Below are 23632 nucleotides of genomic sequence, written 5' to 3' on the forward strand. Positions count from 1 at the left end.
AGAACTCACACTCCACCGGGTGTTGGCATAGCTCTGGAAAACAGGGACTTAAAATATGCTCTCCAACAAATGAATCACACAGCCCCCCACAGTTGTTAACCAAGCTACCGTTTGCCTCACCCTCCAGTGCCTCACACAAGTACCTCACACCACTCTCCTGAGATTGGCAAGACAGTACCTGACTGTCTCTGTCACACAACTCACACTCTTCTGGGTGGTCTTCACACTCACACACCAAGGTTTCTACCATGGGGGAACCCCTCTCCCTGTACCTCTCATCTAGGGTCAGTAGAGTGTCCCTCCCACCACTAGGAATATGGTCCCCTGTGCCAGTTCCCCAATCTACTTCAGGGACACTGCACACCACGGGAACTACATCATAAACCTGAACCCCCTGGTGTATGTCAACCCCCTCCTTCAAGTCAGGTGCCACATCTCTGGGTGTTTGTACCTTTCTCTCAGCACTAGAAACTACAATCTTGCTGCCACCATCTGAGCTGGACTCCACCTCCAACTCAGCAAAGCTCACTTCTTGAGCTAACCATTCTTCTTCAGCTGAGACACTCATGGCCTCAAGCCTCTCAAGCTCCATATCAAGCTCCCTCATTCTTAATTCATGTGCCAAGGTCAATTTCAATTCTTCCAAGGCATACATCTTCTTGCTCTCTTCTATTTTGTTTTGGGTTTCCATTTCCATCAGCTTCAACTCAAGCCTCATGGCTTCTAACTCATGATCTCTAGCCCTTTGATTCTCCTCCAACTCCTCTGGAGTGAGACTCCTACTGGAATGGGAGCTGCCAGCCCTTGAGACTGGTCTGACCACGGGCAGAGCTTGGGGAACAAAACCATTCTCTTCATCTGCATCATCTTCCTCTTGAGCCTCCCACCAGGCCTTCAAGACTCTTTGTAGCACATCCCTTCTAGATCCGCTTTTCACAGGGCAACCAAGGTCTTTGCAGAATTGCTTGAGCTCCTCAACCTTGTACGAATACAGATCCTCCATGGAAAACTCCAATTCTGCCCTCTCACTTGTTGCCACCTGAGACATGATGCTCTTGAAGAGTTACTCAAAAATAGAATCAAAAATAACACAGTATGTGGTTGTCTATTGGTCTGCACTCCTAGTGATGTACACCAATTACTGTGGGTCAAGTACAAATACAAGTTCAATCCTCACCGCTGACCACCAATGTTAGATCTGGGGGTCTCTAGTTGGCAGGGTAGGTACCACTGTCCAAGTAGGGACCCTTGCTTCTAGTCAGGGAAAGGGGGATACACTGTTAAGATAACCCCTGCTCACCCTCTAGGTAGCTTGGCCTGAGCAGTCTAGGCTATCAAAGGCAATGTGTAAAGTATTTGTACCAACACTCACAGTAACACAGTGAAAACACCACAGATTTACTCCACACCAGTTTTAGAAAAATAAGGTATCTTTACTAAAAACTTCACAAGACCAAATACTACAGACAAACCAACATATAATTCAAAAAGGTTACTTTAAAGATAGTTCAGAGTTTGCAGAAAGTACTCCAGGATGTAAAAGTCAGTGTCTTGCACAATGCGACTCTCACGCACAAAATGCGACACTTTCGTGCCCAACAGTACCTGTAGTTGCGATAAGGTTCCCAAAAGCTATAACAAGGAAGCTTGCAAAGGCGATGCGATACTCCTGAGATCCTGGGGAGGCTTTGCAGCAGCCCTGCTTCACGCAGCAGAGGTGGATGCGCCGGCTCCGATCTGTAAGGGGAGGATGCGATGACTTTGGCCTTCGTTGCGTAGGTTTCTTAGGAGGAAGCTTCACGCACAGGTTCGATGCGACACTCTTCGATGTGGTGCGATGCGTGGCGCAGCGTTGCCTTCCGGCGCCGCAACTCTCGATGCGCCACGGAACGGGACTCTGCGTCGACGCACGCAGCGACTGGAGACTTTTCACGCACCGGCAGTGGTGCGGCCCGCAAACTGGTTCTGCGACGACCCTCGCAGCGTCAGGAATCTTCTCGCACCGGGACGATGCTCGACGCACTCGGCGATGCGGGGACCCTGCGTGTTGCGATGGTGCCGCGACGAATTTTTCCTCGCACTCTCGTCTTGCGACACGCAATCGGATGATGCGTTGGGTACCAGTCACTCTTGTTCACGCTTCTACTTCCCAGCTCCCAAACACAGCAAAACGACCTCCTGAGGCCCCAAGACTGGGCAAGCACTCCAAGGCAGGTCAGAACTCTCTCAGCAGAGTTCCAGGGGAGCTGGTGGTGAAGTCCTTTTGTTCCTGGGACTTCTTAACAGGGAGCCAGCTCTTCTCAGGCCCTTGGAGATCAGAATCAGAAGAAGGGGACACAGCAAAGTCCTTCCCCTCTCCTTGGCAGCAAAGCAAAACAGCAAGCAGGCAGTCCTCTCCTCTTCAGTTTCTTCCAGCTTTCTCCTTGGCAGAGGTTCCTTCCTAGTTCCAAAGTGATCTAAAGTTTAGGTGTCTGGGGTCCTCTTCTTATACCCCTCCAAGCCTTTGTCTCTCTTTGTTCCAGTGGGGGGACTCCCCCGCTCAAACCGGTTCCTGGGTGTGCTCTGCTCTGGAGCACCTGGTTCCTTTCAGAGTGAGGAGCAGGGTCGTTAGACGCTCAGCAGGAGGCGGAGCCCTCTTTGTGCCAGCAGAGGCAGAGTCCTCAGCCTGGCCAGCAGGGGGTGAAGCCAGCTTTGTGTTTGGCAGGGACAGCCCTATTCAGACCCAGGGACTACTCCTCCCACCCATCTAAAGCAGATCTCCCTATTCACCCTGCTGCTGACTCATCCAGGCTCCTGGAGCCACCTGGCCCATCACATGACACCCTTCAGCCAACCAGCACACAGGCACACAGGAAGGTTAAACAGGAGAATAGCTACTTTCTAAAAAGTGCTATTCTCACACAGTGAATTTAAAAACCATCTTGCTAAAAAGATGTATAATTAAACTCTGAACACAGAGATACCAAACTCGGATTTTCTATCTTGCCCTTATGGGAAGATAGGCATGTAAACAGCCTTCCCCATTCTATCCTATGGGCAAGATAGCCTCTCAGCAGTGAAAAACGAAAAATGGCTGTAATTCACTACCAGGGCATGTTACACACCTCAGTACATGCCCTACCTTTCAGATACACTGCACCCAGCCCAGGGGGGTACCTAGGGCCACCATAGGGATGCCTGACATGTACAGAAAGGGAAGGATAAGGCCTGGTCAGTGGGTGCACTGGCCAGGTCGACATGGCAGTCCTGGACTGCACATAGGCGCTGCAAGCAGGCCTAAGACATCATTTTAGCGCTACTCCTGTGGGTGGCACAATCAGTGCTGCAGCCCACTAGTAGCATCTGAATCACCAGCCCTGGCACACCCAGTGCACTTTACTAGGGGCTAACAGATGAAACAAATCCCAATCATGGATAACCAATCAATATAACAATTTATACAGAGAGCATATGCACTTTAGCACTGATTAGCAGTGGTAAAGTGCCCAGGGTCCTATTGCTAACAACCACGGGTCAGAAAAAGTAAAGGAGGAAGAAGCAAAAAGTTTGGGGATAACCCTGCAAAAAGGGCCGTTTCCAACAGAGAATTAATATTTAATCTAGCTTTCCATTATTTCCTACAGGCCATTCATAATCTCGTTACAGTGAAAATAGCTTTTGGGTACTGGTCACTGTAAGGATACGTTAACTTTACATGTCCTACTTTAAAATACCATGCACTCTGCCTAATGGGCTGCAAGGCCCACATTGGTGTGAATTATTGATATTTGAAAGGAAGGTTTTCTCTTATTAAAAAGAGGTAATTTAACAGGTTGCATTATAGGATTTATACTGCAGTAGTCAGGATACATAGGGTAGGCATGATGTCATGTTTTCCCTTCCGGTGCAGTGGATAGCACAACAGGTGCTGCAGTCCATGACTGCTATTTAACATCCAGGCCCTTGGTACACTTTCTCCACCATATACTAGGGATTTATAGACAAGTTAAATATACCAATTAGGATAAGGCCAATTACACCATGCTTAAAGGGGAGCACAGGCATTTTAGTGCTGGTTAGCAGGGGTAAAGTGCACAGAGTTCTATAACAAGCAAAGCATATAGGGGAACATTATGGGGGGACGTCACATAAAAGATGGCCATTTACTTCAAATAATAGTTTTCAAATGGTATCTAAGGGCAGAAATAATCAAGAAGAGCAGCTGCCAAAGACAGTGTAATTTAGAATAGCACTTCATCTCAAAGGTGGTGTTTATTTAGATTAGATACATTGGAACTACAGGAAACCAAAACATGTTGATATTGTCATCAAATGAACATGGGAAAGAGATTTTTCCACTGAGTTTAGCTTTTTCTTCAGCATAACTTAGAAGTATTTAGAGTCAATGCGTTATTTAGCAATAAAAGCAAAGCTTTAAAACACCTACATTTTATAAATGTGCCTACATGTATTGCAATGATTTTGTTCTTGTGTATGCATAATTTCTGATCATTAACAATAAATTATGACACTCGGAGAGCTAAATAATAAGATTTAGTGATCTGGCACTAGCAAAAATCATCTCTTGTGGCAGCTATTCAGCCGTTCCTTTTCAAATTGCTGGAAAATTATATAATAGACCCGCATGAACCCCCGGATTAGCTACGTAGTTTCACGGTAACCTGTACTAATGCAACAGGCTTTTACTTAAAAAACATTCTGCTTTCACTGGCCTGCATTCTCTAGTTACAAAGGAGTCCTTACATTTTGGACTTTAACTTGGATGATTACCGGAAACTCTGAGTTGGCAATTGTCACCTGGGATGTCTCATCCAAGATAGCCTTTTCCAGCCTATCTGGTCATGACTCCTTCCTCGTCTCACACATTCTTAGTTCTTGTCTGGCAACATGTAGGTAAGCAGGGTTTGACATTCTCCCTCAGCTCAAAGGATGCATGTTTCCTTGAGTGATTGGATATTGAAGTGGGATTTAAATGAATCAGTCTTTTAAACTCTACATTTCTTGATCTATTGCCCTTTTTTATCAGTTAGCAGTAAGCCATAGAAGCATTTTCGTTTATATTGGACCATTTTATACTACCTAAATCTGCACTTCTTCACCTCTATTAATAGGTGGCTTTTTTGTTTGTTTACTCTTTACTTCTCCCTCTGGGAAGACATTTCCAAATCATTTTGACTGCAGAGAAATGTGCTTCCAAATAGAAGTTTGGACTGAACTGTTACTATTGGAGCAGGACCAAAAGTGATTTGCATATTGTCGGTCTCTGTGTAGATTGATAAAATGGGCAAAAATGTATGCACTGTAATGTGGCGCGAGTGACCAACAGTGGCTGATAATATTTCAAGCATTCCTTTCATCACTTTGTAGTTTGTTCCAGTAGACCTGTCAGTGTGATGGACATGTCTATACATTAGTCCCATTCTTGCTGTGCCAAAGGACTATACTTCAATAATGAGGCCCAAGTGGTCCGAAACTGGTATGGACTTGTGTTGCTGTCTGGAGGTGATTTGCCTTGGGAGTTCAGGTTGGACTGTTTCTATAGAAGCAGGATCAAGACTGATTTGCATATGGTTGGTCTCTGTTTACAGTAGCACAATAAGCAAAAAGCTATGGACTGTAATATGTCTCTGGTGTTTGTTGGTAGCTGAGATAAATTCAAGCAGTCCTTTCAACAATTTGTTGTTTGTTCAAGACAGAAGTTGGCCAATGTGGTTAGCCAAATGTTGCAGCTGAGGAACAGAGCAGTTAGCTCGACCTGTGAGAGTTTTAGCTATCCATTAGAGACTCCAAAGAATGCTGGATTGTGAAAGAGAGAAAGCCTCAAAATCCAAATGAGGAATCCTAAGGATGAGACAAAGGAAGAGGTCTACTCGACATATACATTTGACTTAGCATTGATATTTGGAAATATCATTGATATATCATTATACAGCAGGACATTTTAAGTGACAAAGGAGCTTCAAGGTCAGACTAGGAAGTGGATCCTCTCCGCATTAATACAACACTGCACAATAGATCATAAATAATTACAGTGATATACATCATAGTTAATGGAAATATGATATGGCCCCACGTGTCCAACTGTGTACATTATTGCCCGGATATACTTACACTTTGCACCAATGCAGTTTCATGCAAAGTGTCGCAAAATGGCACAAAGTTTGACAGTAGCCATGAAGTAACATAAAACAGCTTTTTCCTCTACTTTGCATCAAGGGGGGATCACTAGGTGGTACATGGGCATTTCCATGCAACCACCCATGGGTTTTGACACATATCCCCAACTACTAATATTGATAGTCATTTATACCCCAAAAGTATGCCTCCTCGAGGGAGGGGTAAAGTAGAAGAATTGTTTCAATGTCTCCAAACATTTCAAACTTTGGATGCGTGCTGTATTGTACATCACACATAAAAGTAGAAACAGTTGTAAATTACGTATAGGCATAGTATTTTGTACTGGAAGGGCATCCTTCCACCACAAAACTTGTGCTAGACATTAGGAAGATACCCTTGCACTATTGTGCAACAGTTCCATATCACACTAGATATGGCTCCGTCCCGCTCTTTCGCGTTCACCCAACGCAGCGCAGCAACTTTGATTACTGTGACCTCTTAGTAAACTTGCCTCACCTGTATAATGCCATGATATCAATTCACATAGACATTGTATGTGCCTGACTGCTGCATCTTTTATTTAGTACCTAGTATAACTCTTCCAATGTATTTCTATTATTTCAGGACCATTATGACTGGGGCTTGCGAGCCATCAAGTCTGTGTTGGTGGTAGCTGGATCCCTGAAGAGGGGAGACCCAGATCGCCCTGAAGACCAGGTGCTGATGAGAGCCCTCCGTGATTTCAACATTCCTAAAATCGTCACTGATGACATGCCTGTCTTCATGGGACTCATTGGAGACCTTTTTCCTGCACTGGAGGTGCCACGAAAACGTGACCTGGATTTTGAAACATTTGTAAAGAAGGCCGTTTTAGATCTGAAGCTGCAGGCTGAAGACAACTTTGTGCTTAAAGTAAGAGAAGCATGTTATTTGTATGTCACTTATTTGTGTTTTTAAGACATCGAAAGCTTCAATTTGCTGCATTTTAAAATCTTACATCTCTCCTTCACTTTTGTATTCTTTGAAAGTGGAATCCCGGGAGTTTCACAGTTACAACCCTATTGAAAAGTCACACTTTGGTTTACATTCAATTTAGCTCTCCCAACCCTTCTTAGAAACTGTAGATTATACCGTAAGGTAAAAGTGTTTTGTTTTGCTTGAAATTCACAAATTAGATCTTCTTATCCTTAATTTCATGTGATAATGTATGTGAACTGCACAATATGGTGTAGCTTCCAGTCAATTTCCTTTGATTTACTTTAGCTGTTATTTCTTTACACCTGCTGCAAAAACCACACTGTATTCTTATTTATGTGAATGGTGGAAGGTATGAAGTGCAAAAGATCCTATGTTATGAATAATGGTGTGAAAGATTACTTGAGCTGATATGCGTGAACCAGACCACTATGACACGAGTGAACCTCTTTTGCAGGTTGTGCAGTTGGAGGAGCTCCTTGCGGTTCGTCACTCCGTGTTCATTGTGGGTAACGCGGGCACCGGCAAGTCCCAGGTATTGAAGTCTTTAAACAAGACATACCAGATCATGAAGCGCCGCCCTGTGTGGACAGACCTCAATCCCAAGGCGGTCACCAACGATGAACTCTTTGGCATCATTAATCCCGCAACACGAGAATGGAAAGATGGTAAAATATGTAATTTGTGCATTTAGTTCAAGACAGTGGTTATTTGTTAATCCACCGTTGGGCAATATACATCATGTTACCCTGATATTTTATTGACTTACTGGATTTAGTTAATTTGAAAAAAACACGTTTGTCTCTAAAAAAGTATACCTTGCATAACGTTACTGATCTCTTTCACAACATTCTCCACTTTGTCCCAACATTCTTTACTAATACTCCTCAATGGAACCATTTCTTAATTTTTGTATCTGCTAAAGGACAGAGACAGTCTCCTCTTCTCAACTTCTTCATCATTCATTTCCTTATATTTTCATACCCGCTTGAACTCGATTGCAGCTGGTTTAGGGCAGCAAGCTGCTCTTCGGTTGCAGATACAGTACTTTCTAAATCACACCATGAAAATTCTTCTTATGGTCTTTACGTGTTAGAGAGCTAGAAGGATTGTCCCTCTGTATTCAATCATGAATGTTTTGATTTATTTAATGATGCTGTAGTCCTGCAGTGGGTTTCAGTACAATAGCCATCCAGATGGGTATATAGTTGTGCAAAATGCACAGCAGGTTGAATTATGATTCATTAAATATTTATTCCCAAGGATGTGCCTGAAGTAAAGTGAAGAACCAAGAGCTTTCTGCTAAAATGCTCAATGTACTTCGATAACTACAGATCATGAAAAACATTGGGGCATGAGTTGATATAGAAAGTGTCATACAGCGTCTTTAAACATTACAGATGTGCGTAATTCTTCTCTATGAAAGAAAGTATAAACACAAAGCTTGTTTGGAATTTCTGCTTTTCACAGATATATCCTGCTATCACTTTAACAATCATGAGATGTTAACGTTTAGGCTAAAGCCCATGATTACCATTTTACTTCACAGATGAGTTCTATTGCTGTGGCGGAACTAGAGCTCTAACACAAACATGTTCTGTACATGAGGAGGCCAATGGGGGTAAACAATGCATCAAGAATATTTTAGGATTTTGATTCTGGGTCTTGGTATTGAAGTTCAATAGAATACATTTAACAGCATGTAACTGGTCCACTTGACATTAGAGAGGTAGAAGAAGCTTTTGAGCACCTGAAGTTCAAGATTTGTTTCATTCTTCTACTATGAAACTAGAGTTACTACTTTCACAAACTCTTTGTTAATTTTAAAATTCAGATGGCATGGCAGGTTTCCTCCATGGACTCCAGCAGTTCATTTCTGGAAAACGTGTACATTACACAACCAAGAGGTTCTCTGTGTGCCAATCCTTTTGAAGGCTATGCTTTGAAAGTCAGTGTTGTGGCATTCTGAGTAAGCTGTTCCATGTAGACAATATAACAACTTGTAGAGTTATCTCTGAGTAAAGAAAATGTCAAATGAGTTGATAAAGCTGCTGACTTAACGGTGAATCTATGTAAATTAATATTACCTCCTCGTAAGTCTTCCTCGCCACATGATTAACGAAGTGAGCTTTAGCTCCACACCAGAAACCTCCAAAGCAAAAGTTAGCCTCCCATGACTCCCATCCCTTCCCAACATGGCTGACCCCTATCACCATTAACCTCTATAAGAGGAGGGCCGGCCCAACCCTCAGCCTGTTTTTTTGGTTCTGCGCACGATGACTCTCCAGATGTGCTGTCAGGTAAGTGGTTCCTGCTGTAGCAGGAACATGGGTCCATGGTTGGTGGTCCTGCTCTAGCGGGCCCTGGGGATCTAGGACCTACCACTTTCCTTCCCCCGGTATCCTTCAGAGCTGCTTAGGCTCTGCCTTAGCGAGCCAAGGGTTTACAGTTGGGGGGAGGCCGGGGTGGTCTGGGGTTCTGCCTAACGGCCCCTTCTGACCGTGTTGACAATGGTTATGGGACATTGTCTGTGCCCAGGCATCCCGTTGGTGCTCCTTGGATCTGGGATTTATTTTTTAGTCACAGAGAGGGCACACGGGGCGGCTTTCCCCAAGTCTCCAGTTCCTTCAGCCTGGGGAGGCGTCCCTGCGAGAGGCGGGCTATTGGCATGGGTATTGGGAGAGGGGGCCCGGTGAACCGTCCAACGGTCCTCGTCCACGCCCCCATTTTCATGATTGCAGGTTTTCAGCCCCAGGTGACATTGTCCACAGGGTCTCGCTGCGGCAGACTCTGTGTCAGTCCCGTGGGGCAGGCGTTCGGCGCAGACTGCAGTGGGGCTCCTCTTCTCTTTGTTTTCTCAGAGCTCCTAGGAGCTCAAGGGCTTACCTGCTTGACTCCAGGATGAGTGCAGTTCCCAGTGCAGGCTTGTTCCTTCCACGATAATCTCCCAGGCGGTCCTTTTCCCTCTCCTGTGGGAATTTCACGCTGGTCTTCTACGGGATGGGGTGCCGCTTGCGACCACATTGATGGCCCAGCATCCGATGGGCTGGGCTGGGATCGTCCGGCTTCCCACGCGGCTGATCCCCTCAGGTGCAGCCGGTCCCGCATGTTACTGGGCAGATTCTATTTGTTTCACCTCTTTTTTGACAGGGTCCAGGTCTGTGGCTCATTCAGTCTGTGGCTGGCTGTGGCCAGTCCCGAGGGGTTGGCGGCCGGCACAGGCTGCTGCGGGGCTCCACTTTTGTAGTACTGTCATCTTCGAAAACACTTGGCATTCATTGTATGTGGTTTGTTTGAGGTGTCTTGCACCCGCACACTACATTCTTCTCACGCAGCGAGCCTGAAAACCTGGTTTACAGCTGGCAGTGAAAGTGAGTGAGTACTGTTTGGAGCTCTCGAATCTGCTCGGCTCACGTTTCGGACTCTTACAAATCATTTTTTTGGGGTCGTGGTGGCCCTGTGCTGTAAGGCGGCAACAACGTACTCTGGGTGAGTGTTATATATATGTATATAATATGTTTTACAATTCCTGGAGGGGTCTCAGACACTTGTTGCAGCGGTAGGTCTGTGTTTGCCTCGCAGCTTTCATTGGATGATAGTAGTGATTTTTTTTTTCCAATCTGGGTGCACTTTAATCATTGGTTCCCCCGTTATAGACTAGTGTTATCGGACCTGCTTCTAAGCGCAGTGTGTAAATGGCAAATTACGAATTTGTGCTTTGTGTAAGTTGGTCCTCTATGTACTACTTTTGTTGCTATAAATCCTTGTCTTTATTACCTGCTGGTCATTGTTGAGTAGTTTTGTAGTGCGGATTAGTGATTTTTTGAAGCGGCATCAAGGAGCCGTACGTACCCTAGAACGTGCACTGCATGACACAGCATTGGGCCCTTCCAGGTGTTTTCGCAATCTTTCTTTATTCTAAGGTTACCATGAGTGGTTCTATGGGGTAGTAATATGCACTTAATTGTAGAGCTGTATAACTTGCCATTAATGTACTGGTGGTAGCACATACTTCGACCATTTGCCCTGTGGGCTGTGTGTTCATGTCCTGGTGTTTTGCTGGCGTTTAGGAGTGTATAGCGGAGCGTACCTACTCCTTCTTACCTTCTGGGCTTTGGGCCTGCGGTCCTTCCGTCCTGTATACTCCTATTCCCACCTGCTCTCCATTGTTGTGTGGGGTCTGGCCTGGTCGGTCCCTGGTTAAGCGTCCACCTGGGGATTCCGTGGGCTGTTGGCGGCTGCGTGTCTGATGGGGGCGGGCTCCTTTTGGCGCCTCTCTGTCCTTCTCTGGACTGCTTCTGTGGTCACCATGTGGGCTTTTGCTTCTGCTTCTGCTCCTGGAGGGCTTGCCCTTTCTTGTCTGGGGCCACGGCCATGGCGTCCCTTTCTCTTCCTGGCTCGGCAAGTGGCTGCTATGCCACCCGTCCATGTCATGCTTCTCCTCGGCTCCTGGCCGTTGGGGCTCTGTTGGGGGCCAACTGTTGCCTCTCCTTCCATCCTGGGTGGCCTCTGTTGCAGTTCCGTGGGTCCTGCCTACTGCCACGCCACCCCGTTGTCGCTCTTGGCTGTCTCCCAGGTTCTTCTCCGGCGGGCCCGGCTCGTCAGTTTCCTGTTTTTGGGAAGGGTCCTGGTGCTCTTCCAATTCCTGGCGGTCCCCCTTGGTTTTTCCTCTGCCCCACTGGCTTTCGTGTTGGGGTTATCTATCTTGGTCGGGATACTCCATGGAGTGTGTGTTGAGTGTTCTTGTGCCTTGTTGGCCGGTGGTGCTTTGCATCATCCTTCTCTTGGGGGCTCATCCCATACGGTGGGTCTCAGTGCTACTGGGCCATCCTGGTTCATACTCGTCTTCACTTGTTCCCGTGGTTGCACTTTCTCTTGCCCCGCCCATGGTTCCGTTATGCCGGTGGTTTTGCTCCACGGGTTCGGTCTGGTGTGGGTTGGTGGCGTCCATCCTCTTCCCCTTCCTCTAGGTCACGGGTCGGGCACGCGGCTTTCTTTCTGCCCTGTTTGCAGGTGCGGCCTGCGGTTTTCCTTTTCTGGTATCCCCTTCCCAGGTGGTTTCGGCCTGTTCCGGGCTGTGGGGCTTGGGGGCGTGCTTGGGTACCCAGTCGGGGCGGGGTCGGTTGGTCTACCTGCTGACGGGTTTCCTGTCTGGCTTCTGTTGGCCGTTTCTTGGCTTGTCTGGGGTTTGCCCCAGCCCTCTGGGGGCTTCTTGTTTCTGGCCTGGGCGGTTTTTCCCCTGTCTCTTTTATCCAGGGGGGTTGCTGGGTTTGCTCCCTTTGGCTTTTTGGCTCGTTTGTTCTGTCCTTGGCTGGGGTCAGTGATTGTAACTCGGGACAGTCCCTCTTCTGTGGCGTCCATCTTCCTATGGGCAGCGGGGTTCCTTTTGTTCCGGGCTCGGTTTGGGTCCCTGGTGGTGGCTCTTTTTGCTTCCTCGTCCAGGCTCCCGGCTTGGCACTTTTCCTCTGTTCCCTTTGCTTACGCAGGTTCTGGGCTTGTTTGGCCTGCATGGGGCGTTTGACCTGTTGGTGGTACTCACATGGGTTTCCGCTGCTGTGGGTGTTGGTTGTCCGGGGGTGCTGGGATCTCCCGGATCTTCCTTCCCCTTTGCGGGGCCCTCCGCTTCCTGTGGGGATTTTGCGTCCTCCTCTTCTTTGTCCCTGGCACTTGGGTGCTGGTGCCTGCGGGCTCGGGGTTGCTCCCTGAAGGTGTTGGCATTGCTTCTGTCTTGTTTCACCCGGCTCTTCTGTCCTTCTCACATTGGTGTGTTTCTGCCTGTGGCCTTGCCTCCCTGTTCGCTCCTTTTTAGGTCTTGACCTTGCTATCGCGTAAGCGATCGCTAAGCGAGACTATTGTAAAGGGGCTTTTCGGATTGCATGGCTAGCACGCGCACAATCACGCGCATCGTGCCGTCATGCACTCCGCTTTTGGGAGCACTTCAAAGGGTCCGCTCCCCCGCCTGGAATGCGCTCCCCCGCCCCCAAGCGCGCACGCGCCACGGTCCGCCGGGCTTGTCTTTTATTATTTTATTTTTTTTAATTTAAGCGCGAGGCGCGCTTGCGGCCAATGCTTGTTATTGTCGGCTCTAAACTGTGATCCAGTCCATCACAATGTGATATGTGAAAAGCAGGGCAGGCCGTCATGCATTCCACCGAGTGGCATTGCAGTGGCAGTGTTGTTGGGATACTGTGCTGGTGGGAGGCGATGCCAGGGGTGGGACACTTCGGTACCGTGTGCTTCATGTATTACACCGCAGTCCCCAATCTGCAGCCGCCTGAGAGGAAATAAATCCGGTGCCCCAACAGGATAGTTCAGTCAGCACTTAATTACTTAATTTGAATGATTACAAGGAATCCCTGACCTTTGCCTGCTAATGACCTCCATAAGTAGGGATTCGAAAGCGGGCCGTGGACTGCGCAGTAATTCACGTCAGCGCCGCCGCCCTCCACCCTTCAGATCAGTGCCTCCTGCTTCTTAAAACGGAGGATTAAGGCGTCGGCAGACTTCGAGGCCTCCTTTACTCTAATGATTTTTTTTACGGCCGTAGGCCCCTTGTCTGCTTTTCGTTTGGTTTTCTTTTCGTGGCCCTACTTTATTTTTCCCCCTCGCCTTCCTCAAACATTTTCGAAACATAAAGAGAAAGTTGTGACAAATCTGTTTTTTCCCAGGGTGCTTTCCGCGGAAAGACCAGCTCTGTGCATGCATTCATTCAATCATTCAGACTTGTCAAGAGGATTGAGGTGCGGGTAGTTGATGGTTCTCACCCTGGGCTGTTGTGTGACCAGGTTCCTTGTGTACCCTGTTTGTTTTGATGAGGTGTTATCCAGCGCCTTGCAGCAGCGACTGCCCCTTCAAGCCGCTTTCTTTTGTGGTGGTTAATCTTGCCGTGAGTGAATGGTTGTATTTACACCTTCCTTAGAAACGGCAATCCTCGTACTTTGAACTTAGGCCACGTAGTTAGATCTGAGACTTCAGAGCTTTCATGGAGGTGGGGGGTGTTGCACAAGCTCATTGCGGCTGGAAGTGTTTGAAAACTTCCTTCCCACTTCCTGTTTTCTCACCCGGATGTTTCCCTTTCACCCTCCGCTTCTCTCTGCTCCCTCCTTACCCTGTCCCCCACCCCACTGCCTCGTATCCTCCCCTGACGTCATTACTCTCACCTCAGATCTTTCCCCGTCATAGCTATTTCCTGGGGTTCTCTCTCCCTTTACATTCACCTCATACTCCCTCTATCCAGCGTCCTTTTGCCCCTTGTAATCCTCCCGTCGGTAATTCCTCATTCTAAGTCCTCAGCACAGTGCTACAGCTGCGTCTCTGGTCATGGTCGCAATTTCTCATTCTTAGTCCTCTAGGCAGTGCTGGTAGCTGCTTCTCTGGACACCGTCAGTAATTCCTCCATTCTAAGTGTCTCAGTTCCCAGTTGTAATTCCTATTCTTAGTCCTCTAGACCGTGCTGCAGCTAGGTCTCTGTTAATAAATCCACTACACTCCAAACCGAAACATATAGATAACACATTGTAATTTACAATGCCAATAGCTCCAAATCTGACAAATTCGAGACCTGTTGCATTGCAAATGCTTGTTCTTGTCAGTTCTCTGTTGTTCAGCTGGGTCGGGCCTGGTTAATGGCTGGCTGGGTGGCCTCCTGGGTGCTCGCTTTGGCAGCTTTCTTTCTACAAGTGGGACGTTGCAGGGTCGGTTTGCTTGGCCCCTGCGCGGGAATGTCATGCTCATTCCTGCAGCGTTTCCCATGCTTCCGGGTGCTATATGCTTCCTTGTGCGTAGTGGCCCTGTGGTGAGCCTTTGCTTTCCTTTCTGGGGGCTGGGCCTTGGGCCTGGTCCCTTCTATTTTTGATCCTCCTTGGGCGTCCTTGCGGGCTTTCCGCTTTCTGCTGTTGGCCGCTTTGGTTCCTTTGGTGGACGGGTTGCCTCAGGGTCGCCTCAGGGTCGTTTCCTGTGACTTCCGGGGGCTGTTTTTTGCCTTGTGCCTTCCTGGGTCCTTTTGCTGGTGTTGCGCTCCCTTCCGGGGGGTCCTTTGGGCTGCTGGGGTACGTGGCCTGCCTGTTTCTCACCGTGTTGGTGGTGTTTTGTTGGCCTTCATTTCTGCTGGTCAGATGGGGTTCTGGGTTCCTTTCTGCGCTCTCCTCCATTCTTGCGACTCCTGCCAGTCCGCTTTGGTTGCCTCTGGTTCCTCGGCTTCTGCCCTCGGTTGTCCGCCGGGCCTGGTGGGTTTTGTTTCCTTCTTTCCCCCCGGACCGTCTTGGTCTGTTTGGGCCAGCCTGCCTCTTTCTGTTGTGGTGCCAGTTTGGTGTTGCTTTTGGCTCCGTACGGTCTGGTTTCGTGCCTTCTCTGTCCTCCTTCGGTCATTGGTTCGGGCGGGTTTTCTGGTGGTCCTACCGGTCTCGGGAGTCCTGGTTTTCGGCCCTCCCTGTGTCTCTCTGTCCAGGGCTGGTTTTTCCTGCTCGTGGTTTTCTTTCTCTTGGGTGGTTCCTTCCATTCGTCTGTGTTTTTTGGGCTTGCCCTGCTTCTTTGGCATCCCCTTCTGGGCCATTGGTTTCTTGTGAGTTTCCATGAAGCCGCTTGGCTTTGGTATGTGCTCACTTCGTTAATCATGTGGCAGGGAAGACTTACAAGGAGTTAATGCCTCGGTTACTTACCGGTAATCTTCATTACTCAAGGTTTAGTCTTCTTCGCCACATGAGTGCCGATCCCTCCCTCCCTGTGTTGCTATCGGCTTCATGTTTATGCTTGGTATTTCTCAGGCTGAGGGTTGAGCCAGTCCTCCTCTTATAGAGGTCAAGGGTGATAGGGGTCGGCTATGTTGGGAAGGGATGGGAGGCATGGGAGGCTAACATTTGCTTTGGCGGTGTCTGCTGTGGAGGTGAAGCTCACTTTGTTAATCATGTGGCGAGGAAGACTATACTCGGAGTAATGAAGATTATCAGTAAGTAATCAGGGCATTAATCTCAAGTTAAACTCAAGGTAATTATTCAAACATTTTCTAGACTGATGTGTAAACCCCTAATTACAAAAAAGGAGTGATTAGAAACATAAGTGCCCCAAATGCTTTCATTAGAGACAATTGAAAGATTCACACTTGCTACTCAGGAGAAAGCAGCAGCAGTGTGTATTTTCACTGTCTTGTTGCATAACAGAAGGCCTAGAAAAGAAGTAGAAGTGATTACTGCAGTGATCAAAAGCTCGAGAAAGTCTAACTTTCATGTTGAGTGCTGCTGTGAGAGCCTTGGGAACAGGAGACGAGGGAAGCCTGGGTGGTCCGTGTCAGATTTATTTCACATATGGAACACATATAATTAATATTTCTGTCTCCAAGCGGTAATATAGTTTCTTCAAAATATTAAACAGAAGTGGTTAATTGATGTGGTAAGTCATTATGGCAATTTCATTTTGGACCACTCAATTGGACAAGCTTATTTTGAATACTATTATCTATTCTAAAATATTTGCAGCGTCTAAGGTTAATCCAAACCAAAGTATCAAATCCACATTTCTGAGATCCCTAGAAAAGTAAAGCCACACCTAATTCTGAATTGTAAATTTGTTCCTAGCTACAACTCTTAACTCTAACCCCCAACACAACAAAAATGCTAAACTTAGTTCAAACATCTAATTTCAAACCAAAACCACATTTTAACCAGTAAGACAAAATATTTAAATATTCAATGCAACTAGTAAATACATATATCTCTGTCAAAGCCTGACTCCTTAAAATACGGCCTTAACTACCATGCCAACCGTTAAACTGACTGCTACACCCAAGTCAAATTCTTAGCATAAATCCCTAAACCCAAACCAATGGACCTAGCTCTCAAGACTAGATTGACATCCTCGATAGCTAAATATCAGTAAGTAAACATATGTGCCTTGAGCAAATTTCTTAGTGCTCAGCTTAACTCCCCAAATCTATACCATGCCTATGGGGCTAAAAATGTAACACAATAATACCAGCCTACACACACAAAGCCAAGCATAAATCTCAAAATTATTAACTTCAAATCAAAATTAAACTACTAACCATCAATCTAATTTTCTAGGTTTAGCCTAAATATGTATGATTAAAATTAAAATCCACTAACACCATGAATGTAAACCCCTAAATATATGTCTCAATATATGCCTAACAAATGGAGCCCAACTCCCCTCAGACTCCATGCCTGAAACTCTAAGAACAGTTCCTTAAAACTAATCCTTACTCATTCATCCTAAAGATACCCCAGAATGCATATTCTTCCTTCCTGAGTTTAAATGTCTTAGAATACTGGTTGGCCTATAAACCTCCAAGCCTTAACCATAACTTCTGAGGTCTGTACTAAATGTACTAGACAAGAGCTGAAGTCTGAACCTAAGCAATACTTCCTCAGTTTAAACAGGCACACTCAAAATTTAAGGCATATTTCGACAAGCCCATGACATTTTATGCTAAATTAGCCTATCCAAGTTCGCCCAGAAGTTCAGTCCACAGAGGTCAAAACATTAGAATAAGTGAACCTTTATTTTGCCTTTGGAAGATTAACCTCAGCAGAAAACCCATTTTGGAGTTTATCTACTTTATTCTTATAATGATTAATTTGTTAGTGAAGTATGTTCGTGTCTCACTATCTACATGAAAACAGGTTTCATCAAAACAATAAATATTTATTGAGAAAAATGAAGCAAAAATGGAGAATTATGGAAAAGCAATTACAATGTTATCCAAAAATTAAAAATACTCAAAATCAAATTTTGTTGGAGACCGGGTAATACTTTAAATTACTCAAGATTCAAACATAATGTAAGATGTCATAAACAACAATAAGTGATAAGTGTTGCATGAAAATGAAATAAGCAATTAAGAAATAATCAAACATATTACAGTTGAGAAGTAAGGATAACAAGTATTACATTAAAATTCATTTAAAAAAACACACACTAATAAAAAAACACACCAATGAATATTAATTATTGTCCGTGCTAGCTTATAAACCAATGGAAAACCCAAAAAAGGGAGAACAATAGTAACATTTATTCTGTGTTTCTGTCAAGATGACTGTGACCGTTGATCTCCTACAGCCGTGTTTCGAGCATTCACAGACAAATACGAGGTGGAGGCTTGTGCCAGTTCAGAATTCACCTTCACAATTAGCAAATAATATAAAGCTCAGCAATTTGCACTGTGGTTAACCTAGAGACTGCATACAATTAGATTTCCAAAAGGCCACATAATACAAGTGCTGGCTCGACCAAGCCAAAGTATTGGTGGAAGGTTTCGAAAGGGACACATTTGAAAGCTGCAATTGAGTTTTGACCAGAAATGCAAAGAACTAAGTTGTAGTTCACACAGGCATACAGTTCAGTCAGAATGAGTTACTTCACAGAATGTGTTCTAGGTCACATGGGATTAGAGCACACCAATTGGTTGGAAAACTCACACAGGTTAGCAGCTTTTTTCTGGGATTCCTCAAGCATCAGCTCCCTGGATCAAAGGCTGACTTGCAATCAGACATATTGTCCATAGTGACCATGGCCTTTAATATTCCTAATATTCCTAGAGATCCAGTTCAAGCGGTGCTCGTCATTTCTAGTTTGAGCAATATGATAGGCACGTAATTATGTGTTTGAGCAATTACATGGTGTTGGAAATGGGTGTCCCTAGTTGGCAGAGGTATGCACCTTTGTCCAAGTAGGGACTCTAACTTCTAGTCAGGGTAAGGGGATTACACACTTTAGATAACCCCTGCTCACCCTCTTTGTAGCTTGGCAGGAGCAGACAGGCTCATTCCAAAGGCAATGTGTAAAGTATTTGTACTCAAAACAGACAGTAACACAGTGAAAACACCAAAATGGACATCACACAAGCTTAGTAAAAAGTGTCATCATCTAAACTAAACAAGACCAAAACAACAAAAATCCAACATACATGGATCACATTATTAACTTTAGAACAGTTATTTCAAAAATAGAGCATGTAGAAAAGAACTAGCTCCAACTGAGGCTATTACGATGTTGACATAGGCATAAATCCAAAGTACTGCGCCAACCGCGAGGTGCGCGGCGTAGGGCACGGAGTCACATGGACCCCAAACAATAGTGCCTTGGAAAACAGAGTCTATGAATGATGCACAATGTTGTGGAGGTAAGGTGTCAGTGCCGAGGCCGTTCCTTGGTTGCCTCGGGGGAGGCGAGGCCTCGAGTCTGGAAGGAGGTGATGCCTTGTGTCCAGGACAAGGTAAGTCGTTGTCGGTGAGGCGTCAGTTCTAGTGAGACGGTGTAAAATCAAAGAGTTCGTTAAGTCACCCTCGTCGGTTATCAGCTCCACGATAACGGGATGCTGGCAATAACAGCGTCAATGCAAGCGCTGACGTCAGGAAGGCCGATAACTGCAGGCGTCGGCAGGATCAGAGCTGTGGTGCGGGGGGCAGTGCATCGTGCACTTCACGAGCGGCGCCCCCGGCCTCGGTGCAGGTCGCAGCATCACTTGAGGCGTTACTGACATTGTTGTAGTTTTTTTTCTTGCTTTTGCACCACCAACCACACAATTTTCAGGGCCCAGGAACTGGCATTGTTACCCTTTCGAATGCAAGAGTCCACACAGGAGTCCAGGTGCTGGTCATTGGGTTGCAGGTGAAGTCTTTGTGTCTCTGAGACTTCAGAATAGGAGGCCAGCACACACTGGCCCTTGAAGATTCTTCTTCAAGCAAGTTCACAACAAAGTTCCAGTCTTTTTCCTCTCCTTGGCAGAAGCAGCAACTACAGGTCAACCTACAAAAGCACACAGAAAAGAGGCAGTACCCCTCCTCACAGCTCTCCAGCTCTTATCCTTGGCACAGGTTCTCTTGAGTCCAGAAGTGATATAATTCTCTGGGGTTTAAGTCCAATATTTATACCCCATTTTATCTTTGTTCTCTTTGTGGCAAGGATCTCTGAGCTCAGTCCAAACCAGTTCTGCCCTTTCTAGCCCAGCTTCACTACAGGAGGTGGAGACAGCATTGTGCAGAGGAGACACAGCCTATTCGGGTGTTAGTGAAACACCTCCCACAACTCTAAATGCAGCCAAAGTCAATTGAGCTGAACTCGGAGTCACGCTGGAAAGGCAGGACACACCTTAACCCACCTTGTTTCTGTCTACAGTGAATGTACATCCTCAGCTCCTGTCACTCCAAAACCAGAGAGTCAATACACAAAACAGCAGAGGCACACAGAATGGCTAAACTAATAAATGCTCACTTTCTGAAAGTGACATTTTCAAACACACAATCTGAAAACCATCTTCCTAAAAATGTGTTATTAAATTCTGATTTCAGAGAGCCTATACTCCATTTCTCCATCTTGTCCCAATGGAAAGTTATACCTGTAGGATGTTACAAGGCAACTCCCATGTTAGCCTATGGGACAGATAGCCTTTGAATAGTGAACAACTAAATTTCCAGTATTTCACTATCAGGACATGTTAAACACACCAGTATATGTTCTGCCTTTTACAGACACTGCACCCTACCCATAGGGGTACCTTGGGCCTACCGGAGGGGTGCCTTACATGTATGAAAAGGAAAGGTTAGGGCCTGGCATGTGGGTGCACTTGCCAGGTCGATATGGCAGTTTAAAACTGTGTGCACAGACACCACAGTAGCAGGTCTGAGATACATTTTCAGTGCTATTCATGTGGGTGGTGAAATCAGTGCTGCAGACCCACTACTAGCATTCGATTTACAGGCCCTAGGCTCACACAGTGAACTGTAGTAGGGACTTACCAGTAAGCCAAATTTGCCAATCATGGATAACCAATCATAACAACAATTTACACAGAGACCATATGCACTTTAGCACTGATCAGCAGTGGTAAAGTGCCTAGAATCCTATAGCCAACAAAAACAGGCCAGGAAAAATAGGGGGAAGAAGCAAAAGGTTTTGGGATAACCCTGCAAAAAGGGTTTCCAACAGATGGGCAGGTATGCTTATGGTTTTTTCACAGATATTTCCTCTGCTGGCTGGAATAACAGAAATTACGCTAACTGCTTTTTCAAGTTTTGCCCACCTTGAAACTGATTGCCCTAATAATTCTTAGGTTAAATCCTCCTTTGTCATTGTATACAAAATGTCTAGTCCTTCCTAAAAAATACTTACCCAGAACTCTCTATCACAGCAAAAATATACAGTACAAAGCTTGTATTATAGTCTCCTTGGTTTTGTGTTAGGCAAATCACTTAAGTGACACCTGACTAAAATAAAGTGTCCATCTTCCTAAACAAAAGCTGGCTAACAATACAAATGAACTCCAACATGCCTAAGGTTTTCCTTCAAAGACAATTGACAATCTACATCTGTTCTGGAGTGGCTGAATATTCTGAAATCGAAAGTATACAGATGTTAGTGGTGAAAAGCAGCTGACCGACAGAGGCTGTACACATTTTCCAGGCAGGGAGAAATATTTCCTAACCACTGAATTCCCTCTATCTGCCCATTGTTCAACAGGTCTGTTGGCCTGATAGCTCAGATCCTGTTCAAACCATTACTATAAGCTTATTGAACCGTCTTCCTTACAATTGAATACAGGGATGATCTCCTCATTGGGAAAAATATTAACCTTTAATTCATCATACGCTTTTAACAAAAAGAGGAAATGCATATACTGTTGCATTTGCACCACCTTTATAAATTAATGCTCATTTCCATAAACTGTAACTACACTAATGAAAGATGTTCATCTAATTTAGAATTTTAAGAGGACTAGATTGCAGTTTATACTTTGGTCTGCACGTGTTCGCTCCCTAATCCGCAGAGATTTCTAAGACTATGGGATTATGTACATTTTAATTAATTTTTGCTTAACTAAAATGATGCCCCATGGTTGGCAGTAGTGGTTTCCTGACTGCACTTCTTAAAGCAAGTATATGTGGAGGTGTCTACCAATTGAACAATAACAAGTTAATTGCGTTAATGCTATTATGGTAACCAGCACCCTACTACCAGCGGTGCCAGTACACATTGGTCCAGAAGATCCTCTGTGTAAACAATGCAGACAAAGATGCCATCTGGGCATCTTTCACTCCTACTAGTGCTCTGGGTGGGGATTGCTGTCCGTGATTATTATTATTTGAGATTATGAGTCTGAACATTCCACACTAAACACTTTTTGTATTTCACGTATGGTTATCTTTAGGGTCACCCTATCTTTGAGAGTCTTTGCAGAGGACGTCGCTCACCATACACTTCAAGACACCTACACTTCTTATCTTTTGTAGAGCACGAGCACATGAGCCCTTTCTTTCTCATGGCATCTGAATACAGTTGTAATGTTTATATTCTGAAACATGCATACGTTTTATAGACACAACTGAATGACTGTATGTCTGTACACATCCACAGACTTGAAGAAGTTACTTTGTGAGGAAACACGTCAGCCGTTTTCTGCTGTTCTCAACATCCATGTACAGATCAAAGAAACCTGGCTTATGTCTTCAATAGATTACAGATTTGATATATCTACAGGAATCCTTATTTTATCAGCTGAGTTTTACTGGACTTCTATTGAGTGCTTTGGAATCTTTGTAAAATGATACCGTTAGTTCTCATGCACGTAATTTATGCTAGTTATTCATGTAAACACATCTCTCAGTGTCAGCAAGTGTCATGACTCTAGCCAGACAAGGCCGCACCAACAGTAACAATGCTGCACTGAAAATGTAAGGGCATATGGGCATTGTAATTTTGCAGTAGAGCTTAAAGGCACAGATATGTATTTAGCAGTCCTCGCGTTACAACTGAGTTTAAAATCTAAGGGTCCAAAATGTGAAAAACTGGGGATTTTTTTAACCAGAGCAGATGTTCCTACACTTATGGTATCATGCAGCATTTAGAAGCCTGCCCTGCTCAGCCTTCCAGCACATTTAAAGTTGACCTTTGGACGGCCCCCCTCCCCCCCCCGCCCCCCCGAATGCTGGAACTGCTCCTCCTGACAGGGTTGGAGCCACTTTGAATAAAACAAATAATACTGAATTGGCATTCCATGAAAACAAGCAATGCACACTACCCAGCATTCTATGGCCTCGTGGTGGTGTTTTCAACATCATGTTTTACAAAGACTAAGCCCCAGAACAGTGTTTTCTGTTTTCAAAATAAAGAAAAAACACATTGTTGGAAACATATTCAGCCTCTGCCAGGGCATGGTGGCCCTATACGGATAAAAAAGGTGAAAATAGTGTCTAGAGGGCCTCTTCAAATAGAGTAGCCCCACAAATGCCATCCTTTCCCGAGGTTAAGCAGCAGGCATGAGTCTAAAGCAGAAAGCTTACCTGAAGGCCATGAACATATGCAGTTAACCCTCCCGTGGTATTCCCACATAAAGACATACATATAACATGGATATCAGTACTTCCAGGGTGAGGGAATACCAGGCCATTATGAGTTGTTCACCTGTAAATGTGGAATAATAGTGAGAATATATGTTTCCACATTATAGATTAATGCAGTTCTTCTCATTTAAAGGGCCCATTTTCACCCTCAAATTCTTACATCTTTAGCGAGGAAAATGTGCATAACAGAT

General features: G+C 45.4%; 1 protein-coding gene across 1 annotated transcript in view; it reads left to right on the forward strand.

The window, feature by feature from the left end:
- Nucleotides 1-23632, forward strand: part of DNAH9 (dynein axonemal heavy chain 9) — a 1479259-nt gene that overhangs the window by 494892 nt on the left and 960735 nt on the right. Inside the window, exons 31-32 of the mRNA XM_085616775.1 lie at nucleotides 6742-7029; nucleotides 7550-7760. Of these exons, the coding sequence (XP_085472901.1) occupies nucleotides 6742-7029; nucleotides 7550-7760 (499 nt within the window). The remainder of the gene's footprint in view (nucleotides 1-6741; nucleotides 7030-7549; nucleotides 7761-23632) is intronic.

The sequence above is a fragment of the Triturus cristatus genome, chromosome 7, assembly GCF_964204655.1.
Source record: "Triturus cristatus chromosome 7, aTriCri1.1, whole genome shotgun sequence".
Classification (NCBI taxonomy): Eukaryota; Metazoa; Chordata; class Amphibia; order Caudata; family Salamandridae; genus Triturus; species Triturus cristatus.